Below are 23,579 nucleotides of genomic sequence, written 5' to 3' on the forward strand. Positions count from 1 at the left end.
TTCATCTCTGTTGCATCCCGAGTCGTCCTACCATTCTTCTTCATCTTCTGCTTGACAATTGCCCAAAATTTTTCGATAAGGCGGAATTGAGGGCAGTTGGGTGGGTTGATGTCCTTTTCGACAAAATCCACCCGTTGGTCCGAAACCACTGTACATACAGTGGTGTTCGAAATAATAGCAGCGGCTCGAAAATTGATAAAATAATTTAGGCATTTTTCTGTATTGTCACTTTAATTTCAATTCTCTCTTGGTTTAGTAAGCATATTAGTGGTACATTAGAAATACAAAAGATTGAGGATCAGAATATCAATTGCAGGCTGAGAATAATAAAAAAATGATTTTTGCCCTGTTCGAAATAATAGCAGCAAGAAATTAAATATTTTTTAAAAACAAATAATGAATTAATACCAAGTCTTTCTCTATGTGAAAGTCATTTATGACATCAATACTTCGTAGTGTACCCGTTATTTCTGATCACTGCAGCGCAACGGCGTGACATAGAGTCCACAAGCTTTTGGCACCGTACGACAGGTATTTCTGACCATGCACGGCGAACTACAACCCATAGTTGCTCTGCATTTGTCGGCTTTGCCTCGAAAACGGCCTTTTTGATGTCTCCCCACAAATTTTCGATAGGATTGAGGTCCGGCGATTGAGCCGGCCAATCCATCACATCAACGTTATTGTCCCGGAACCACGCTTTTGCTCGTCTGCTGGTATGTTTCGGGTCATTGTCCTGTTGGAAGATCCATTTCAAGGGCATTTCCTCTTCTGCGTATGGTAGCATGATATTCTGAAGAATTTCCACGTAACCAACTGCGTCCATGATACCGTCTATACGATGGATGGGCCCAACACCGTGGTACGAAAAACATCCCCACACCATGATTTTGGCACCACCATGTTTAACCGTTTTCACGGTGTACTGGGGTTGGAATTCTGCACCTGGAGGACGTCTGACGAACATTCGCCTACCGCTGGAACCAAACAACTCTACTTTGCTTTCATCAGTCCACAAAATGTTACGCCATTTTTGGATGGGCCAATTGACGTGAGAGTTGGCGAAGTTCAAGCGGTTATGAATATGTCGTGAAGTTAGTAGGGGCACTTTCCTCGGGCTTCTAGCTTGCAATTCAGCTTCAATCAGACGTTTTCTTACTGTTGAGGTACTGATGGGAAGATCCAACTCTTGTTTCAGTGCTCTTGATGAGATGTGTGGTTGCATTTTCACCAACCGAATCATCTTCCGGTCAGTTCGTGAAGCTGTTGCTCGCTTTCTGCCACGAGTTTCACCCTTTTCCTTCCAGTGCAATGCATTGTATATCTTTTTCGCAGAACAGTTAAGCAGTTCCTGAACTTCTCGATATGTTTTTCCGCTTGCAATCAGTCGTTTGATGTGATTTCGTTCTTCGAACGTACAATGCTTCGAGCGACCCATTTTGCTGAAATATTGCAGATTTTCGGTAATGTATAATCAACCAAAACTCATCATGGAACCTTTATGTCTCTTACCACAACAAATTCACATCGAAAACTATGAATTTCTTCAAAACTTCAGCGATTTAGTGCACTTTGTTACCTGTGCTGCTATTTTTTCGAACAGCCCAAGAACGATATGTTTTCAAAATGGCAACCGAATAAAGTAAACAAGTGCGTTGTGCATCGAAATAGTCGAGCGTTGCACTCATCACTCATCAATACACTAACGTGCGTAACATTTGTTAGCGGAGGACAACACTCATACAAGTACGCAGTATAATTCGATGCGCTTCACTTGCGCTGCTATTATTTCGAACACCACTGTACCTCTTAGCTGTAGTGGAAGCTTGCCAAATCTGGCGAAAACTTTACTGGTCCTTTGTGAGATCTGATGGTTGAATCTGAGAATATAGTAGATTCAACTATAATGCGCGATTGATGTTATACATTCAACAATAATAATAGTAGAATCAATTATAATTATATGATTGATTTAATTATAAATATGATAGAATCAACTATAATAATATAATTTATTTAATTATAAATATGATAGATTCAATTATAAATATGATAGATTCAATTATAATAATATGATTGATTTAATTAAAAATATGATAGATTCAATTTTATTTCTACGATTGATTCACTGAGGTCGACTATAAATATTGTACATTTAATTTCTGTTTATATTGGAAGTTATCATATCTGAAGCACTTTTTCGGAATAATTTTATGGCTACGTTTTATTTTTTTTTTTAATTTATTATTTCAGCATTTTGCATTTAGTTTATTTAAGCCGCCATGATACTAGAAAACCTGACCGGAAATCCCGGTATCTATGTTCTGGTTCCTCCGCTGTTTTTCTTTTTGGATCTTGATGCATGGTTGCCCAGGAAATTTTGCGTCTTAACTAATCGGTCCCGGAAGATGTCCGTGCTTCTGCACCCGACGAAGATTGACCTTGTGGGGGGAAAATTTATTCAATATCATGACATAAATCTATCATACGCTGACTTACCGTAATGTTTCCTGTGGGATCCTGCCAGGATCGTGTAAAAGAACGTCGAGACCCACGTCGATTTCCCGGGAAGCCAGAGTAGGTGTACTTTTCCCAATTCCAGGAAGTGTCGGCCTTCTACAAGACCGCTGCCACGAACTGGTAGAGGAAAATGTTTCCCCATCACCGGAGAGAGCCCTAAAAACAGCGATACGATCGCTACAGGGAACACGTATTGGGTCCCATACTTACTTTTTTTTGTTTTTGTTGATGAACACTATAGTATTCAAGTAACACACAATCTATCATAACAATACAGTTTTATTTACTATATTTATGGTTCAATACCTAGAATCAATCATACATTTGTAGTTGAATCTATTATATTTACAATTGAATCAATTATACCACTACAGTTGAATCAATCATATTTACAGTTGAATCAATTATACCACTACAGTTGAATCTATTATATTTATAGTTGAATGCCTAAAATCAATGATACAATTGTAGTTGAATCTATCATATCGACAATCGAATCAATTATACCACTACAGTTGAATCTATCATATTTACAGTTGAATCAATTATATCACTACAGTTGAATCTATTATATTTATAGTTGAATGCCTATAATCAATCATACAATTGTAATTGAATCTACCATATTTACAGTTGAATCAATTATACCATTACAATTGAATCAATTATACCATAGCAATTGAATCTATTATATTCATAGTTGATTGCATAAGGTCAATCAGCAGTTTGTAGTTGAATCTATTGTATTTATAGTTGAATGCATAAAATAAATCATACAGTTGAATGCATTATATTGATAGTTGATTGCGTAAGGACAATTAGAAGTTTGTAGTTGAATCTATTATATAAGTAGTTGAATGCGAAAAAATCAACTGCATTTCGATTATTGGAATAACAAGCTGAAATAATTGAAACAACTGTCGTCTTTTTTCTCCGTGATAGCAAGAATTCTGGCCACAAATTTCCGTAACTCAACGTAGCGTTCAGGCAAATAGCTGTAAAATTTTGGTACAGCCACTTCAAAGTATTTTGCTTTTAATAAAGAATCGCACTGCAGCTCTATCAACTCTAGTTGCACATTATCAGCAACATTTTCAGGAGCAAACGAAAATGGAGATACAAACAACGAAAATTTTTGTTCGTATGAATTAAATTTACGAAAACGGGTTTTGAATTCATCTAGTAACGATTCTAGGTGAAGTACGTATTTACCAACTGATGCAGCCTCATTTGATCTTTTCAGTTCTTGACACGTAGAGAAGTGCACAAAATTTTCATTGGAAATTTGATTGATCCATAACCGTAAATTCGCTTGAAAATTTTTTACATCATCACAAGCAGTTATGATATTTTTTTCTCTTTTCCTTGAAGCTTTAAGTTCAAATCTTGCAGGTGGCCAGTGAGATCAACGTCAAATGCCAAATCCTGAACCCAGTCGTCTGCTTGAAAATGTTGAAGGTTCACTGTTGAACCTGTTGAAGGTTCACCTTTCATTTCCAAAAATAATATTATTTCCTCTCATAGCAAAAATCTTTTTTATATTTTGTGGCAGGAAAGCCAGCGTATTTTCGATTTTCGAAAAGGTTCAAATTTGACTCGACAATGCAACATAAGACGAGCCTTTTCAAGAATTTGCAAATTATTAACCTGATCCTTTTCAAAATGGATCAAATAAAGCTCAGGAGCAAAACCAACACTACTGGTATTATTCGTGTTGGTTCTTTTCCTAATTTGAATTACTTGAATCGGAGAAAAACCTAACAAAGAATTTAATTCAGTTGTGATCCCATCCTGTGTCTGAATGCCGGTGAGACCACGAAGTACAACTTTAAAAGGACGATCACTTCTAGTGTCGCACGTAAAAAATTGGTGTTTTTTTATTTTAATTTAAAATTTTTTGAAAATCATTAAAAGATTCCGCCAATATACATACGAGCAGTTCCTCTTCGTCCGATCTGAAAAGAAATTTTCACCTCCTTGACGGAAGTGACGATTTCTTTCCGAAAGGCATTGAAGTCAGGAATCGTGACCGTAATTGGTGGAACCTTTTCGTTTTTAAGAGTATAAGAAGAAGAAGGTTTTTTAGTACTATTATCAGAATTAAATATGAATATTTCCTCATCACCGATGTTATGAAGGGCATCGAATGAATTGGAAATTTTAACTTTTTTGAGCGATGGACCGGAATTAGGTTCGGCAATCCGTTGTCTTCCGGCTCGTGAGCCGGCCGATGACTTCCCCATGCTGGAAAGAAAAAAGAAAAATATGAATAAAAGAAAATGAAAATAATTTAGCACTGAAAAGTGCTGATTGAAAATCAGGTAGGAATAAAATAAATAATGTAAAATGTTCCTGCAGGTACACAGCAACGATACGATGCTCCGGCGTACGTGTTGAAAGTTCAACGGTACAGATGGAAGTGGTGGTTCAAAGTTTAATTCATGTATTTGCATATGATAAAAAAAAATTAAAGAGAAACCGATTTAACTCTTTCTCAGAAGTCCAAATTACTCGCACTTATCGAGAAAATTATCATATAATCAAAACCTTTATTTTTGATGCCTGTTACATTTTACAGTTTTTCTTAAAAATATGCACAATTTTTTGCAAAACTCCCAAATCAGTCAAAATCTTCTCTTAAATTTTCTGCATCAATGTGATTTTTGTCCCCATATGCTAACAGAAATTGATCCTTCATTTAATATTTTTTGATTATCTGTAGAACATCGTTTTTAAAAATTGTGAATATTATGCACTTCAAGGAATTAAAACGATTTTTCATTTTATTAATACACTTCTTATTGCAAATTTGTTACTATTCTCAAAAAAAGATTAAAATTTTATTTCATTCGCTTCCGATTAAATAAAGTTAAAAAAAAGATATTTCATTATTTTATCTCAGAATTCTATTTAGATTTGGAAATAAAATTCTGGACCACAATTTACAATGAGAAATGAATTTCAGAATCGATGAAGTCATTATGATATTTTCGAATCACTATTCGGAAAAATATAATAAAATAATAAAAAATATCATAGTTTTAAAATCAGGTTTAAGTGCTTTGCAATTATACAAAAACTTAACTCAAATATTAGTTTTTCGGAATCAGAATAATTAAAATTGCGTTGTGATTACATTGCGAAGCTCACTAAAAACAGATAGTTTGAAAGTTTCTTAAGTTTCTACTATTCAACAACAAGTGTATTATATTCATTTATAAATTGACATTTATAACGAGAGATTCCGTAATGAGCTCATGATAATAATAAAATGATTTAATAACTTTGAAATTTTTCCAACTATGTACCTCAAAAAAAGTTCAATGAGATAAAATAAAGAGAAGAAGGGGCAGTGTGCAGCATCCTCCCCCTATCACTGTTTAAAATGAAATTTTGTTCACTAGATATTGAAGGTCTTTTAGCTGGTCGGTTTTTCTAGTTCATTCTAAATAGTTGCCCTGAAAACTTCATCAATCTTCAATCCATCTATGCATTCAAAATTTATTCACTGAAGACAGTTTTTATATGATAGTTTAATGGCATTGCGGTGAACTTTTTACTACGAAAATTCTTGATAGAAGAATTAAAGATTGAAATTAAATGACGGATAGACAAAGCAGATGCTTAATAGAAGAAAATTGAAAGATGTTGAAAATGAGCCAAGAGCATATTTTTATGGATAACTTCAAAGGTGCGTTCTAGACCCTTGGTCCCGCATCAATTGAATGGCTGAGAGAAGTAATAGCGAGAGGCGCAATTACGTTCACCCATACATCCAACCCGATGGATTGGCAAAGCACGTGCTTCACAATCGGACAAAAAGTCTAAACCGCATGGCTCTGGTAAATTTTCGATCTATGGTCTATCCGTCATTTAATTTCAATCTGTAATTCTTCTATCAAGAATTTTCGTAGTAAAAAGTTCACCGCAATGCCATTAAACTATCATATAATAATAATCAACGGTGACTATTCGTTAAAAAGAATAAAATCATTTGGCTTTGGGAGGGTTAAATAAGGGGTAAATATTTCAAATTACAGTTCAAAAATAAAATAGTTGGCAAAAGTAGGGACGTTTACAGTACTTGCGTGAAAACAATAAGTAGCGCTGCCGATAAAAACGGAATCTGAAAAAACCAATAACACATCGCTTGAACTGGCTCAGCAATAGGAAATCTTCACCAGAGCCATGCGGTCTAGACTTTTTGTCCGATTGGGAACGGGATTGGGTGAACGTAATTGCGCCTCTCGCTATTACTTCTCCCAGCCATTCAATTGATGCGGGACCAAGGGTCTAGAACGCACCTTTGAAGCTTTTCATAAAATATGCTCTTGGCTCATTTTCAACATCTTTCAATTTTCTTCTATTAAGCATCTGCTTTGTCTACCCGTCATTTAATTTCAATCTTTAATTCTTCTATCAAGAATTTTCGTAGTAAAAAGTTCACCGCAATGCCATTAAACTATCATATAATAATAATCAACGGTGACTATTCGTTAAAAAGAAGACAGTTTTGCAATATTGCTAACTTATAATTTACTCTCTGGAGCCACTACTGATAAAACAAAGTTTTAAATATTTGATGCAATATAAGAAGAACGATTCAGCCTACCCTATTAAAGATACCTCGCAAGACCTGCCCGGCAGTCAATATTGGCCAAAAAAGGCGCCAATATAAAACAAGAATTTTCGGTAGGTACATATCGCATTGTTAACACATGTATATTTTTATTCTCCTTTATCTCATGACTTATAATAACGTAAATTGATTCCCACCCTTAACGCTCTCAGAACGGATTCACATACTAATTCAACTGTATCAGCACAATGACGTAGGTCGCTGTAAGCCCTGCAATCTGAAAGTATGGAAATAGTGCGAATTACTGGTCCTACCGGTGTGATCCACGGTCGTAGTAATACCACAACATAAAACGACAGGTCTAGCTCAATTATCCTCCAAGTTTTGAACATATTCTCTTGAAGCAACAGTTGATCGGAAAATTTCTGAATCTAAAAAAAAGAAATGGAAAAAAGATTAATTTATCTTCTGAGACATTCGAACTGAAAGCCAAATGTTACCACATTGAATGTCTCCACTGATGAGAATTGACAAATAATAAGTTCCATTTTCCTTAGCTGTAAAATAACAAAAAATAAGGCATTAAATATGAAGATATATTAAATGAAAAAAATATATTGAACTTTTTACAGACATTCCGCCAAACTCAACTTGCTCTAGAGTAAGTTATAACGATTTTATCGGAACAAACAGACCCTCCGTTAGTTAAACTGAACCGTACCTCTGTTTTCATTGAGCTCTGGGTGTACAAGATCAAAACCGATTTGTAGAGGTGCATAACATTCCAGGTCACAAGGTATGCTATATAAACTGGCTGGCTGTTCGCATAATCTTCACCTTGAGCGAAAAGCGCGTAAAATTCGTAAACACTGGTAACAGATGCGCAAATAATGCTGAAAATTTCAACGAGCAGTACCAATCCGAAAGATTTCAGCATATCAGAAGCCCTTTTGTAAATGATCCTCTGAGTATTTGCTAGGCATTCCATTTTTTGTTTGAAATGTTTAATGGCTTTGGGAGTTGTTTCCAGCAAACGATTGATACACCGTAGTGCGTCCAGTAAAAGGTCAAACGCACAAAAAAACTGACTTAGTACGAGTGCTGTTAGAATATTTGGCAATAGGTTACAGCCTAACGATGCCAAAGCATGCAAAGGGGCTTTTTGAAGGAAATCAAAGATAATACAACTGATCAGTAAAACAGTTGATATTCCCAGATTATAGTTGTTTGAACGTATTATACCATCTAGATTCAGTTGAGCACCATATCGTCTTAGACCATCGGCAACTCGACTTAGATCTAGCACGAATGATTTGTATTGATCTGTGGTAAAATAATTACCGATAATTATACAGAAAAGTGCAACACCCTTCAAGAACATATCGATAACGTATAGAACGCCGCAGAATTCTGTTATAGTATACACGGAAAGAAGATCCACCACGGTGCGGTAGAAGGAGTAAATGTTTACGATGACTATAGTCAGATACCATATTTTGAAAATCCAACGCAACAACGATCCTGGAGGTTGGCTTCGTCCGGCACGAAAAGTCAAGGAAAAAGGAGCTGCCCCAAAAAATTGACTAGCAAGTAGCACTGGCGCCAAAAGCCGCTCAAACTTCCTTGTATCTATGCCTTGACCTATCATGGCTGCTAGCACAGACCTACTGGCACGAGGATGGGACGGTTTTAATTGCTAAGTAGCGTATGTATGTAGCTCAACTGTAGGATGTTATCCGTATGACAGTAAATTGTTAACATGTTTACGAACAAGACAAAACTGCTATTAAAAATATATTAAATTCTTGTTTTTCAAATATTTTTTACACTCATATTTTTACAAAGGTTTGGAAATGTTATCAAAAAAAAAACATTGAGAACATCGATTAACTGGAACCGATTTCGAACTTTGGAGAAATGAGTCTACTGCTTGTACCTTGCACCTACAATGATTTAGAACAATAATTTTGTTGTAGTAGATTGCATTCGTTTCGTGTCAAAATGTGTTTTTTTAATTGGATTCATCATGATCAGTTCTTGATCCAATAGTTGGTTATATGTGCATTAGACTGAGTCGATTTGAAGTCATTTTTGGAATTTTGCAAACCCTGGGGCATTAAAAACTTCGTTTTGGTTCAAAACTCATCCATGATTTTTTGCAGAACTTTTAAGTAACGTTTACATGAGCAAATTTTAACTTTTAGGTTTGTATGGGGAAATTGAATATTTTGTACTGAAAAATCAACATCATTTTTTATTCTTCTGTGGGACCGAGCCTGCTAATGGTTTTTATGCCAATTTAAAAATTCTTCAAAGAATATTTTTTTGAACAACTTTGTCGAAGATCGTAACTTCGTATTTTATTCGCCAAGAAAGTTATTAGCCGTTCAACAGGAGTATGTCTTTTGGCATTGATAAACAATCAATTCAATTGACATTAATTTATTCTTGTAAACGTTACTTAAAAATTCTGCAAAAACGTTTTGAACCAAAACGAAACTTTTTAGATCCCAGGGTTTCAGGAATTCAAAAATGATCCCAAATCGACTTAGTCTAATGTACATAGTCTACACTTAAATTAGTCGAAAATTGGAACGTATATTTACCTATACACTGCCGAACGGAATTGTAACATGCTCATCAGACTGATTCGTTTTTAACATATTTTCGTAGGTTACAACTATAATGGGGATTGCGATTGCTCTCTGGAGCTCAAACATGTTGGATGTTATCCCTAAGAACAATGCATTTATCCGACTGAGGCTTACCTAATAAGTTAAAACCACCGAGTCAACTGCCAGATTTATTTTTTCAGATGTAGGTATGTATCCAGATGTACATACTAGGTTCTTTTCGACACAGTTTTTCCTTGAAAATGTACAGTCCTGTGTGTCTATTTATTCATTAGAAAATCAACAGATCATATATTGATTCAAATGATATTTTTACATTAAAAGACTAACTACAAAAATCTTCACTGAACTAAGAACACTAGAAATTCTTCTTCGGAATACATCCCTCGAAACGTCAAAATCAAAATGCTCTGAGAAGCGGTTGGAAGTCTAAATGACGCCAATTATCGCAGAGTTGTTTTGTTATTGGTCAGTCTAAGAGGAACGAAGAGCTGAAGGTCCCGATTCCTCAAACCTCGAGGTCGGACGCTAAGTGGAAGAACTTCCAAAAGTGCGGAAGAGTCAATTCTTGATGAAAGCAGATCAGCGACGAAAGATGCACGTGTCGATGTCGATCAGGCGGCAGTGGCTTTCGTAGCTGGGAAGTCGTAAAGGGTCTTGCCAGTTTAAGTGTCGAAGGGCATACCTTAAAAAACGTCGTTGGATGGCTTCGATGCAATCAGATTTGATAATATGGGCACCTAACAGCAGAAGCATATTCAATGATCGATCGAACCAAGCTGCAATAAAGACTCTTCAGGCAGTAGATGTCCTTAAAGATCTTCGTCATGCGGAAAAGAGGACCCAGACTTCTGGAGGCTTTATCAACGATATAGTTGATATGAGTCTTGAAATCCAGCCGCACGTCAAGAATCACACCAAGATCTTTCACGTGTTGAACTCGAGAGATTACATTATTTCCAAGGAAAACGGGCGTCGTTTGCGGGAAAATGATATTACTGCGCATTTGCTACGGTTTAGAGGTAGGCGATTGGCATCACACCAGGAGGCAAAAAGGTTAAACTGGTTCTGCAGGAAGTTCACATCTTCGGGGCCATTGATAGATTAGAACAGTTTCAAGTCGTCGGCATACGCTTATTTAGGTCCATCAAGAAATTGCAGCACGTCATTGAAATAGATCAGGAACACTATTGACCCTAGATGACTTCCCTGAGGCACGCCTGATGAAGCTGAGAACTGCCTGTCAATTTACATCCAATTAAGTAACATCGGAACCAGCCAATAAGAGATCCACAAAATCCTAATCGTTCGAGCTTTCCGATGGCAATATCATGGTTCACCTTGTCGAATGCGGCAGACAGATCGGTATAGATGGCATCAGTTTGAGATTTCTTTGCAAAACTCTCATGCACAAACGAGGTAATGGTCAGTAAGTTGTAGTTGAGCGTTGAGGCACCAATTGAAAAGTTTGGCTATAGCACATTTTTTTCTATTTCCCTCTTTATGAACCAGGAACATGTAAGCTTCTTTTCACAATGAGAGGAAGGTGGCCTGGTCAAGCGAAGCTTGGAAGATAAACCTGACAGGAATCAGCAAAAAAGGCATAAAACGCTTCAGGAAGGTAGCTGGTATCCCATCCGGGCCCGTAGAGAAGGAGTTTTTAAGATTAATGGCTGCTTTAAAGATGGTTGTATCCTCGACTGTCATACCGTTTAAAGAAAAGCCCAGTGCACTGGTGGTAAAACACTTCTGATAGCACAATCCAGTTGATCGTCGGTTATTGAAGATGTATCAAAGATGCTCAAAATTTATTGGCAAAGAGATCGCACATTCCGGAATCATAGTTCGTCATGATGCCATTCAGGAACAGGCAGGTCGGTGTTCCAGGTTCATTCCGCTGATTCTTAATGTGAGTCCAGAAGAATTTTGAGCTAGTTTGAGGTTTTGCTGAATTTGTTAAAATGGTTTTGATAGCAACGTTGACAGGCTTTATTTTAGGCGGAGTTGGGTTTGCGATATTCTTCCTTGGTATGCGAAGATTTGTGCTAGATTGTAATTTTGAAGGGCATGCCTTTTGTCGCTTCCAGTTGTCGTAGCTGCTGTAGCCCATGGAGTTCGATTATTAGCATTGACGGTGCGTTTCGGCACATGACGGTCGATTACGTAGTTGAGGATGTGCGAGAAAGTTTCGGCTGCAGCATCAGGGTTTGCTAGTTCGAACTCGGATTCCCAGTCTATGGTGGCCAGTACGTGAGAAATGATATCGAAATCGGCGTTCTTGTAGTCCAAGAAGAAGGGTGTGAATTTATCAGCGGGGGTACACAATCTAGAGATATCGAATGTAACCAGTAAATAAGCCGAGTGATGTGGAACTATTTTAACTAGCGATGCAGGTTGCTGATTCGATAGTTGGGAAACAGAACACGTCATTGGCGAAGCAAAGATCAAGCATCCGGCGGTTCTCGTTTACAACACTGTTGATCTGACGTAAAGTTGCTGTACTTAAAGAGTCTAGAATAATGTTCGGAGGAGCCGAAAAAGTAGAGCGTTCTGGATCTGGATACAGAAAGCTAGCTTGGCTGGAGCACCACTTTAAACTTGGCATGTTAAAATCGCCTAAGACGATTATGTCATCTTCTGGAGCGCAAAAAGAGCTTATTTTAGAGATGCAGCGTAAGAATGATTCAGCTAGGTTAACATCTCTCGAACGATCAGGAGGCAAATATAATACGCCAACGTTAAACTTCCAGTCGCCGAGTTCAATACGGGATCACAGCAGCCCAAGATTATGCCAAGATTCATCATCGATTAGCAAAGCTCTGAATTTGGACCTAACGGCGAGTAACACCCCACCACCTGTCTTTCTGCTGTTACGGGGGCTTCGATCGCAACGAAACACTGAATAATCGGGTCCAAAAATCTGGTGAATTTGATAATATCGTAGCAGGAACAGGAAGTAGCGAGCAGATAATCGAGCGAAACAAAAACCGGTGAAAAAGTCGAGAATATCATGAATATCGTGACATAAACACAGATGTACAAGATCAAACTAAATATCTCCAGAAACTGCACGTGCTCTTTTTTAAAGAAGCCGATTGACGTAAAATATTGCCATCTATTGCTAGATGTCACTGCCCAAGTAATCAATAAGCCCTGGCATTCGGTTACCTCGTACAAGTTAACTTTTCGAAATCATTAGATTTTTCTAATGAAGTATTGTGGGTGCAGTTCAATCCAGCACCAAAGCAAAAAATTTACATTATATTTGACACCGACGTGTTCAGGTTAAAAAGTCCTGAAGCGGCATTATATACTGATATTGGGCTTGTTACAGGGCTTACAGCTTACTGCCAGTGCTGTTAAAGGGTGATACGGTCAAAATTTGGTCAAGGGAAAACGCGTGTAAATCGGTGAAATCAATTATTTAAAAAATCAAATTAAATTTCTTTTTCAAGTTTAATCAGTATAAAATTCAGGAAAAATATTCAGTTAGGCTTCCACTTTTCCAAATCCGAATTGCCGGGCCTTACGCTTAACCCCTGCCATCAGATTTTGTACAGCCACCTTGTCCACCTTCTTCGCCGCAGAAAGCCAGTTTGCCTTGAACTGCTGCTCGTCCTTGGCAGTTTTTTTGGTCTGCTTTAGGTTCCACTTCACAATAGCCCAGTTTTTCTCAATTGGGCGGAGCTCTGGCGTGTTGGGGGGGTTCTTGTCCTTGGGAATCACCTGCACGTTGTTGGCGGCGTACCACTCCATGGCTTTTTTACCGTAATGGCAAGATGCCAAATCCGGCCAAAACAGTACGGAACAACCGTGTTTCTTCAGGAAAGGCAGCAGACGTTTATTCAAACACTCTTTCACGTAAATTTCTTGGTTGACAGTCCCGGAAGCTATGAAAATGCTGCCTTTCAAGCCACAGGTACAGATGACTTGCCAAACCAGATATTTCTTCGCGAACTTTGACAGTTTCATGAGCTTGAAAATATTTGCTACCTTTCTCCTTCCTTTTGCCGTATAAAACTCCTGTCCCGGAAGCTGCTTGTAGTCGGCTTTGACGTAGGTTTCGTTGTCCATTACCACGCAGTCAAACTTTGTCAGCATCGTCGTGTAAAGCCTCCTGGATCGCGCTTTGGCCGTCGTATTTTGTTTATCATCGCGATTTGGAGTCACTACCTTCTTGTAAGTCGATAGTCCGGCTCGTTTTTTGGCTCGATGCACGGTTGTAGACGATACACCAAGCTTATTTGCGGCATCTCGGAGAGCGAGGTTAGGATTTCGCTTGAAACAACCGGCAACTCTCTTTGTCGTCTCAGCGGCTTCCGGTTTTCGATTAGCCCCCGATCCAGACTTCCTGGCAGTCGACAAACGTTCCCCAAACACTTTAATTGCATTTGTAACGGTTGATTTGGCAACTTTGAGCGATTTTACCAGCTTTGCGTGCGAGTAGCTTGGATTTTCGCGATGCGCGAACAAAATTTTGATACGCTGCTCTTCTTTCTTGGACGGCATTTTGACAACTGAATAGTGAATTTCAAAATCAAAATAGGAACCGGTCTACACACACACCTTCAAAATGAGGGGTGTTCAGGTTCTTTAAATGCAAAATTGAAAGAAATACGTCAAGTTGATATTGACCAAATTTTTACCGCATCACCCTTTATGGGGCCATTATGAGACTTACAACAGTGCTTAATGGTTTACTGGGCGGAATAGGAAACGATCAACGGTCATAAAGAAGTCCTTCGGTATCTTCAGAGGTAATTTTTTTTCACTTACTAGTGGATGATGATTAATTTTGGATATATTCCAATGTATTGGAATCATTTCGCTGAGCCTGAATGTTTGAAGGGAAAATAAGGAAAATTTGGCGAATACTATAGCTACCAAGACCATGAAATTTTCTACATCATCTGCTGGAAGAAGGCCGGAAAAGGAAGTCAAATATGAACGGAAAGTGGTGCCTATATAGTTGTCGGTGAATGGAGAAACAAGAAATAGGAAATGATAAGGAAATTTATGTTTACGGTTTGTGCTTCTACACCAAGAGAAAGAAAACCCTATAATAATATAATCCCAAAATCTATTTCACTATCTTTTTTTAACTGCCCAGCCAGGGCCAGGGCATGGTTGGAAAAGTTATAAGTTCGATTCCAGTTCAACAGCAATTGAGGAAAAACGGGTGCTAAGGGAAGAAAAATAATAAGTTGCTTCTGAGGAAAAAGGACACCATATTATTATTTCCTCCAATGGGCAGGTCTATTCCCGCCAGGTCTACATTGATTGACCGCACGAGCTGATCTATTTTAGTTAGTGAAAACTCCATTTGTATATTTTGTTCGAAATATTAATAAAAAAAAAGTGTTCTAGAGTCCTCAATGGATTTTGGATGGTGCGTTATATCTGGGAGAGTCTCCTCAATAATGTAGAAAGTTGCCGATTTTTATTGTAGAAAATATTTATAAAACTACTCCGTGAAATATTTCATTGATTCTTCACCTTAAACGGATTCGGCATTGGTTTTCTACGTCAGTTCAACTGTATCAGCACAATGACATAGGTCGCTGTAAGTCCACCAAGCTGTAAAAATATAAAAAAAAACAATGATTTTGAGGACAACCCATCTGATTACCGTTATAAAAATACCACAGCATAAAACGAGAGGTCCAGCTCAATTATCCTCCAGGCTTTGAACATATTCTCCTGAAGAAGCAGTTGATCGGAAAATTTTTCCATCTAGATGAGGAAAATAATAAATTTCCAATATTTTTTTTCTTAAATGAACTTTGCTACAAAATGATGACTCACCAGTATGAAGGTTTCCTTTGATGAGTATTGGCATAAAATAAGCTCCATTTGCTTTATCTACGAAACATGAAATTTTAAATTGAATTTTTGTTGGCTGCTTATCTGCATGACTCAGTGGCATAATAACATACCTCGTTTTTAAGTAAACTTTGGGTATACAAGATCACAACCGATTTGTAAAGATGCAATGCAATCCAAACGGCTTGAAGAGTCAAGTGCATCGACTGGCTTTTCATACTATCTGAGCCTCCTTCATAAACCAGATAGGATTCGTACAAACCAGTAATAGAAGCAGTAATAATACTGAAAAGCTCTACAAAAAGGACGAATCCGAAGGACTTCAGTACTTCCGAGGCAATTTCGGCTGTGATCCTCTGGGTGTGCAGTAAACATTCCAACTGTTTTGTGCAAACGTTGGTCCCTCGATGAGTAGTTCTTAGTAAACAATTTGTGCATCTCAATGCCTCCGAAATGAGAGTGAGTCCTCCGAAGTACTGACTTAGAAATAATATTGTCAGGATAGTTGGCGATATATCACAGCAAATAGAAATCATGGCTTTCCAAAAATGTTTTTTGATGAAGTCGATGATAATGAAATTGGTCACTATAAAAGTTGCTATCCCCAGATTCCAGTTGTGAAGGCACCATACCTTGCCTAGGTCAAGTCGAGCTCCATATCGTCTCAGACTGTCGGCTACTTGACTGAAATCAGCCATAAACGATTTATACCGATCGCTGGTGTAGAACGATCCAATAATCATCACGAAAACTGCAATTTCCTTCAAGACCATATCTGTCATGTATAACGCACCACAGAACACAGTTACGGAATAAATAGAAAGCAGATCGGCTGCTGTGCGGCAAAAAGAGTAAACATTTGTGGAAACCATTATCAAACAGCATGTTTTGAGAATCCAGTACAACGAAGATCCGGAAGGTTGAATCCGTTTTGAACTGGAGGCCAAGAAGTAAGGAGCTACACCGAAACATTGGCTGGGAAGAAGTATCAGCGCAAAAAGTCGCTCGAGCTTCCAACTGTATTTTGGGTGACCTACCATGGCTGCTAACGCGAACATACTGCCGATGGCGAGACAATTTTAATTGCTGAGTTGTATTTAAAAGCACGTGCACGATATAGGGTGGCGCCTGTTTATCCTTTTTGACTGGTTGTATCTGGGTTGACGTGAACAATCAAGGCCAACATTAAATCAGAACTATTTTGTCTATAAAATAGAAATTGTACAATGCCCCTAAGACTTTTGTTGTGAATTTTGAAAGCATTTCAAGAAATGTTGAAATTTGAAAATTATCAAGCTTGAGACTGATGAAAGTCTAAAATGAAAATCCACTAGAATTTCGTTTTTTCGGAAGGCTCTAGAATTTCGCCTTTATTTTTATTTTAATTATTTTTTCCGCCACTTGTAATTTAGTAAGTTTGACATCCACATTTGATCTGAGATGAATCTTACAACAGGGTGAAAATCTTTGGGAAAAATCAATCATTTGAGTTCCGATGCACAATAATAGACTTAATAATTGCAACGCGACGTTTTAATTTTTTTTTATTAAAATGCACAATATAAGACTGAGTCGATTTGGGGTCATTTTTTATATTCTCAAACACTCTGGGGGTCTGAAAAGCTTCGTTTTGGTTCAAAACTCATCCATGATTTTCTTGCAGAATCTTAAGTAACGTTTACATAAGTTAATTTTAACTTTTTGGTTTGTATGGGAAAGTTAAATAATTAAATATCTTTTTTTATTCTTATGTGGAACCGAAGGGGATAATGGTTTTTGTGCTAACTTATAAATTCTCCAAAGGAAGTTTTACGCTGAACAACTTTGTCGAAGACCGTAACTTCGTTTCTTATTAGGCAAAACAGTTATTAGCTGTTTAACAGGGGAATGTCTTTTGGCATTGAAAAACGATAAATTCAATTGACATCACTGCTGGTGCCTAGCACGAGGTATTGCATGAAAAGCAGTCATGCAATACCTCGCTAGACACCCAGCAGTGATGTCAATTGGATTTATTGTTTTTCAATGTCAAAAGACATGCTCCCATTCAACACCTAATAACTTTTTTGTCTAATAAGATACAAAGTTGACCATAGTAAAACAAAAATTGTGTCTCGTATTCTCCAGTGTCAGGACAAAGGTATTTGTTCGAAAGCTTGAGGCGGCTCTTGTAAGTTGAACCAGCAAAACAAGGGCAAAAATTACCAAGGTCTTATTTTTGTTACTTACATACTCACTTAATGGTGCCGCGTCGATTTCCAGCGCACAGAACCGTGGTGAAAGACCTCCACTCTTGACGATTCGGAGCCAGCGTTTTGATGGATTTCATTGCTTTGATTGCCGATTCTATTTCAGCCAGCGAGGCCGCTTCCGAATTGACGCCATTTATGTAACTTACTGTTGCCGTTTCGAGCTTCAGGATCTGTTGGCCATCGCTATTCGTGACTCGGAAGAGTTGTTCGAAGTGCTCAGTCCATCGTTTGAGCTGATCTGTTCGATCGGTCAACAACTGGCCTGCTCGGTCTTTTAGCGGCATGCTAGTATTAGCCCTTGCACCACTAAGGTGGCGAGAAAAGTCATAAAGTAAACGGATAACCCCACTGACTGGCGGCAGCTCTCTCTCCCTCTTCGGCTAGCGAGTTTGTCCAGGCTCTCTTGTCTCGTCTACAAGCTCGTTTAACTGCCTTTTCCAGCTCCGCATATCGTAAGCGGGCGACTGCTTTCGCTGTCTCGGTACAAGCTTGCTCAATTCCGACTTTCGTCCTTCTCCGATGAACGCCCATCCTCCAAGTTCCGCCCGACATCCATTCACTTCTTCTTCCACGAACTTTACTGAGAGTACCGTGGCTTGTCGTGATAAAGGTATTCTTGATCCTGTTTTCATACTTAAGTTCGTTGCCAAATTGCAAGTTCGTTTATTGTTTCTTTCGGTTTCCGTAACAATGTTTATTCAGCAGAAGTAAGTTGTTAGTATAAGGTATCTGTCCAGTGATGAGGCTGTCGTCTTGGCCTTGCTGGTGAATATATCCAGCCCCCTATTCTGAGGAAGACGCTATTTAAGCAGCTCTGACCGGGAGAACAGAAGGTTGGGCATATATAATAAAATTATAATGAAAGATTGAAAATTTAAAAACGAAAGCTTCAGTTCAACACCTGATAAAAACTCTTTGAAATTCGACCACATTTTTATAAACAAGATAGGTGTAATCACAGAAATGAAAAATAAGAAATATATAGCTACCACTGAAGGGTGAATTAATCTTCATAACGCAGTCTTATAAACTACGTTAATGATAAAAACGTGCTAATAGATCTAAATTGAATTTCACACGCAAAAAACTATCACATACAAGAAATGGGCATTAACCATCCGATGACGAGGAATCTACATATGTATGTATTTTACGTGACACGTGAAAGGTTTTAATTCATCATTACCGGGGTGACGTCTTCCGGTCACGTTATCATAGGCACTTTCTGATGCATTAGGAAAGGTCAGAGAAGAATTTTGGCTAATTTTTACCTATTCAGTATTTTATTTCCCGCATAACTTGATGAACATAATTTCTTCAAATAACTCGGTCCATGGCAACCGTTCTAATATCTCATGGCCATCTCACATTCACCAGATCACGCTCCACTTGGTCTCGCAACCTGTTCTGCCTAGCGTATCCGTCCAGCCTCTGCCACCTTCTGGAAACTGGGTTCGCAGTAGAGTCGAAAGACTTTCAAATGCAAATATTTGTATTAATTATAAAAAATGTAAGTTTTTCGTGAATTCTCTTCAGTATTTAGGGCATGTAATTACAAGTGAAGGATTACTACCCTCACCAGAGAAATTATCTACAATTAAAAATGCCAAACCTCCGCAAAATGTAACGGAGTTAAAGGCTTTTTTAGGACTTATAAATTTTTACAACAAGTTTGTCCCAAATTTATCTTCTAAATTGAGGAAATTGTATGATTTACTTAAGAAAAACGAAAGTTTTGTTTGGACAACAGAATGTGAAACAGCATTTAATCAGAGTAAGGAAAGTTTATTGAAAGCAAATATTCTTGAATTCTATGACTCTAGAAAACCGTTGGTGGTTGTTACGGATGCATCATCCTATGGTTTAGGAGGTGTTCTGGCACACAATATAAAAGGAATAGAGAAACCAATTTGCTTTACGTCTTTCTCATTAAATGCTGCACAAAAAAAATATCCTACCTGTCGAATTCGCCGGTTGAGTCATTTGTAGTTTTTCTCAACTTTGATCTCACCACACCACAGTCACAAATTAAACTGAAACACAACCGTTTTCATCAATAGCCGTAAATCAACTGACTTTTCCTCCTGCTTATGCACTCTTGTACGTTTTCACACAATCTCAGTATGCACGATAAAACTACGATGCTTTTTTAAACCTTATTTTATGACCTATTTGATAGTTTTATAAAATGTGTATTTCTTTCATTCTGTTGTTAATATTATTTTATTTCATTTTAATTATCTTTATTTCATCTATCCTCTACATTCATCTCCTCCTCTACTCTACCGTTCAAAAAGTCCAGTTTTGTTAAAATGGAATCACATATATTTTTTTTATGTTTCAAATGTCGCTTTAACTTTCCTTTCTAGTCTTTCATAAAAATCTCGATTATCAAACTATTTTGTTAGAAAAATTTAAAAGTTGTTTTATCGCACTTCTACAACTGTTGTTTTGTCCATGTCTAGTCAATTTTAGTTTTTTTTTCACTCGATCTACATGCCTTGAGAGTTATCCATTTTTAAATTAAATATAGCTTTCACGTATAAGCTTCACATATGAAACTATTTCTTTTGTACTTTTTTTAGCTCTGTTTTTGCATCAATACATCATTTTCTTCATTTGTTTTTTTTCATACAATTTTCTTGACATTCGAAAATAATTTTGCGTTTCTGTCAATTACAATTCTATATAAATATTATATATTATTTCGACTTCAGTCTTTGCATTTTGTTTTCTTCTTTTACCTTAATGCATATACTGCTTTTGTACATTTATTTTTCTAATTGATAGATTTGATTCTGTCTAAATATCTTCATTCAACAAAATCATTAACCAGTTATTCTAAATTAAGTTTTTGAAGTGTAAAATTTTCCGATTTTTTCATTTAATTTTTGATCATTATTTTAATTTGATCTTCGGTTTACTAAACTTTCTTTCTCTCAGAAGATTTTGCAATTACAATTACATGTAATTAAAATTGATTTAATTGATACTGTTAAATTATCACCATTAAATAATAGAAATATTTTGGCATGTTGCCGGTACACTATTTTGATCTTATTTACGTTTGGTTATTTCTACAGTTTTTTTTAACGTACGATTTTCCAATAATTTTTTCTTTTTAGCTTTTTATGTTAATTTTTTTTCACTGTTTTTTCATTCCCTTATAGTTTTATTTACACCAATTTTTGTTATTATATCTGCTTCAAAACTTTTCGGTTAAGATGAATTTTTGTTTCTTTTTTTTTTTATCACTTTGCATGTATGTTTCATTCAACCCACATGCCAAAAAAATGATCACTTTTAACAAAGTTATGAAAATAAATGAAGTACAGTTTTCACCTTAAGCTTCACATATTCAACATTTATATTTAAGCGTTTGATTTCCGATTATATTTCCATCAATTTATTGAATTTGATAAGAACATAGAAGCGCATTTTCTTACATGCGCTGTGTAACGCTGTTAATTAAATATTTTTTCCCCGTGGTTATCATAGCTTGTTTTGCTGCGATGCGACCGTATGAGTTATTCGCTATTTGTTGTTTGTAATGCATAAAAGGCCTTTGGCTAAATCTGGTACCTATTATTGAATGGTACATTCTTGTCCTATTATACATTTATGCCCATTGAATGATTTCAACAACTTGGACCTTTCAGGACCAAATAGAATATGAAAATTCAAAAGTCATCAACTGCTCCTTCCTTCATAGATAAATACCAAGTTAAGAAAAAAATATTTTGATTTTTATATGAACAATGAATAAATATCATCAGGTAAGAACTTTTATATTCATCCATATTATTTTATTTAAAATTTTTGGCATTGAAATCTTTAAACAAGGAAAATATTTTAAAGGTTTCAGTGCCCTATTAATCATATTTTTTCTCTTTCAACTCTTTTCAAGAGCGAGTATTGGCGCTATAACCATGGTCGATGACCCGGGATGATGGTACAAAGAATTCAAAGGATTGTAAAATTATTAGGGAAATTTTTCCTTAATAATAATACTGATAACTTTTGGATTTCTATGGATAAAAACCTCATTTCCAACCATTGAAGGAAGCATGGCAAGGTCCAACATCAAGAAGCATAGAAATATCTTAGCGTATATGCTTCCAACGAATAAACATTAAATAAACACGGGAACGTATGGTACTGTTGTCCACGTTTCTTCCTCCCTTGTGTTCCAGTTGTCTTTGCGTCCAATACTGCACAGTGGGCCCGGCCGTGTCAAAATGAGTAGTAAATGTATTTTTGCTATTCACCGGGATGCTGACAAGATCTGGCTGTGTATGTATCATAAGCATATAAGCATAAGCATAAGCTTCACATATTCAACTTTTATATTTAAGCGTTTGATTTCCGATTATATTTCCATCAATTTCCGTATAATATTTAATTTTTTTTTCTTCCATTTTCTAAAGTTTCCATAAGCAACTCTTCTTCAATTGTTGCTCCCAGAAGTTTTTGCATTTGCTTCAATTGATTCTGTTCCATCACCTCCATTTACAAAAATGGAGCTTATTTCTATCAGTTATATCTTAAGATAAGTTATTTTCTATCAACGTACGACATTTTTCATTTATTTATTTTTTTCATATTCTTTGATTTTCTGACGATCAGTTATTTTAATTATTGTTTTCAGTAGTGCAATTACTGTGTCAAAATTTATTCCAACTGTCACAATTTTTCACTTCCATTGCAATTTCCAGAACTCTGCCCTTGCGTCAGAGATCTAACTTACTTTGGAGCTCCGCCCTTGCGTCAGAGTCCTGCCTCCCATTGGTGTTCTGCCCTTGCGTTAGAACCCCTTTTGCATCGAAGTTCTGCCCTTGCGTCAGTGCTTCATCTTGTTTTTCAAACATCAAATTTACATAATTTTTCTTTAAAAATTTTCTTTCTAAAGCTCTGCCCTTGCGTCAGCGCTTCACTTTCTTTTTTCATCCACAAAATTATATCATTTCTCGCGTGAATTTTCAATACATTCGAAATTTGTTGCTTCGTAGAGCTCTGCCCATGCGTCAGTTCTCTGCTCTGAGTTGGTGCTCTGCCCTTGCGTCAGAGTTCCATCTATCCAGCAAGCCATGATTTTACCTTTTATTACTTTCTACTTCCTATTCCTGTAAGCAAAACCACCCGGTCGAGGGAGCCTCGACTGGGCCATTGTCGAATTCGCCGGTTGAGTCATTTGTAGTTTTTCTCAACTTTGATCTCACCACACCACAGTCACAAATTAAACTGAAACACAACCGTTTTCATCAATAGCCGTAAATCAACTGACTTTTCCTCCTGCTCAGAGATGCCAATGTGCCTGATTTTTCAGGCGTTGCCTGATTTTCCGATGCTCTGCCTGACAACCTGATAAGCCATTGATTTTCCCTGATTTTTGTAAATATGCCTGATTTTGCCTGATTTTTGCGAATGTCATGAAAAATGGGTAGTAAGGAACTGGAGTAGATACCATAGCTGAAGTGAAAAAGTGAAAATGTGGCTGAATCAAAGCAATCGAAAGATTCCCGTTAATTCTTATTGAAAAAGAGAATTGAAGGGATTGCTTTGATGCAGCAGAATTATTCAACTAAGTAGGCTCACAAAACATATTGGAGTGACAATGTGGAGCGATGACCAAAAAAAAAAAAAAGGTCATCACTTTGAGCAAAATTTCCGTTACTTTTACATAGCCTGATTTTGCCTGATTTTTATTTCGCAAGTTCCCTGATTTTTGAAAATAAATGTTGGCAACCCTGCTCCTGCTTATGCACTCTTGTA

General features: G+C 36.9%; 1 protein-coding gene and 1 long non-coding RNA gene across 2 annotated transcripts; both read right to left on the reverse strand.

Annotated features, from left to right (window-relative positions):
- Positions 1-7,253: 7,253 nt before the first annotated feature.
- On the reverse strand, positions 7,254-19,868 carry LOC129756236 (uncharacterized). Its single transcript, XR_008739417.1, has 4 exons — positions 19,766-19,868; positions 7,600-7,656; positions 7,441-7,530; positions 7,254-7,376 (listed from the first exon to the last, which is right to left on the reverse strand). It is a non-coding gene; the product is annotated as an uncharacterized LOC129756236 (long non-coding RNA).
- On the reverse strand, positions 15,203-16,302 carry LOC129756229 (uncharacterized). Its single transcript, XM_055753044.1, has 4 exons — positions 15,669-16,302; positions 15,538-15,594; positions 15,376-15,465; positions 15,203-15,309 (listed from the first exon to the last, which is right to left on the reverse strand). The coding sequence occupies exons 1-4, from the start codon at positions 16,296-16,298 to the stop codon at positions 15,259-15,261; spliced, it is 828 nt and encodes a 275-aa protein (XP_055609019.1). The 5' UTR covers positions 16,299-16,302; the 3' UTR covers positions 15,203-15,258.
- Positions 19,869-23,579: the final 3,711 nt, after the last annotated feature.

Source organism: Uranotaenia lowii, chromosome 3 (assembly GCF_029784155.1).
Source record: "Uranotaenia lowii strain MFRU-FL chromosome 3, ASM2978415v1, whole genome shotgun sequence".
Lineage (NCBI taxonomy): Eukaryota > Metazoa > Arthropoda > Insecta > Diptera > Culicidae > Uranotaenia > Uranotaenia lowii.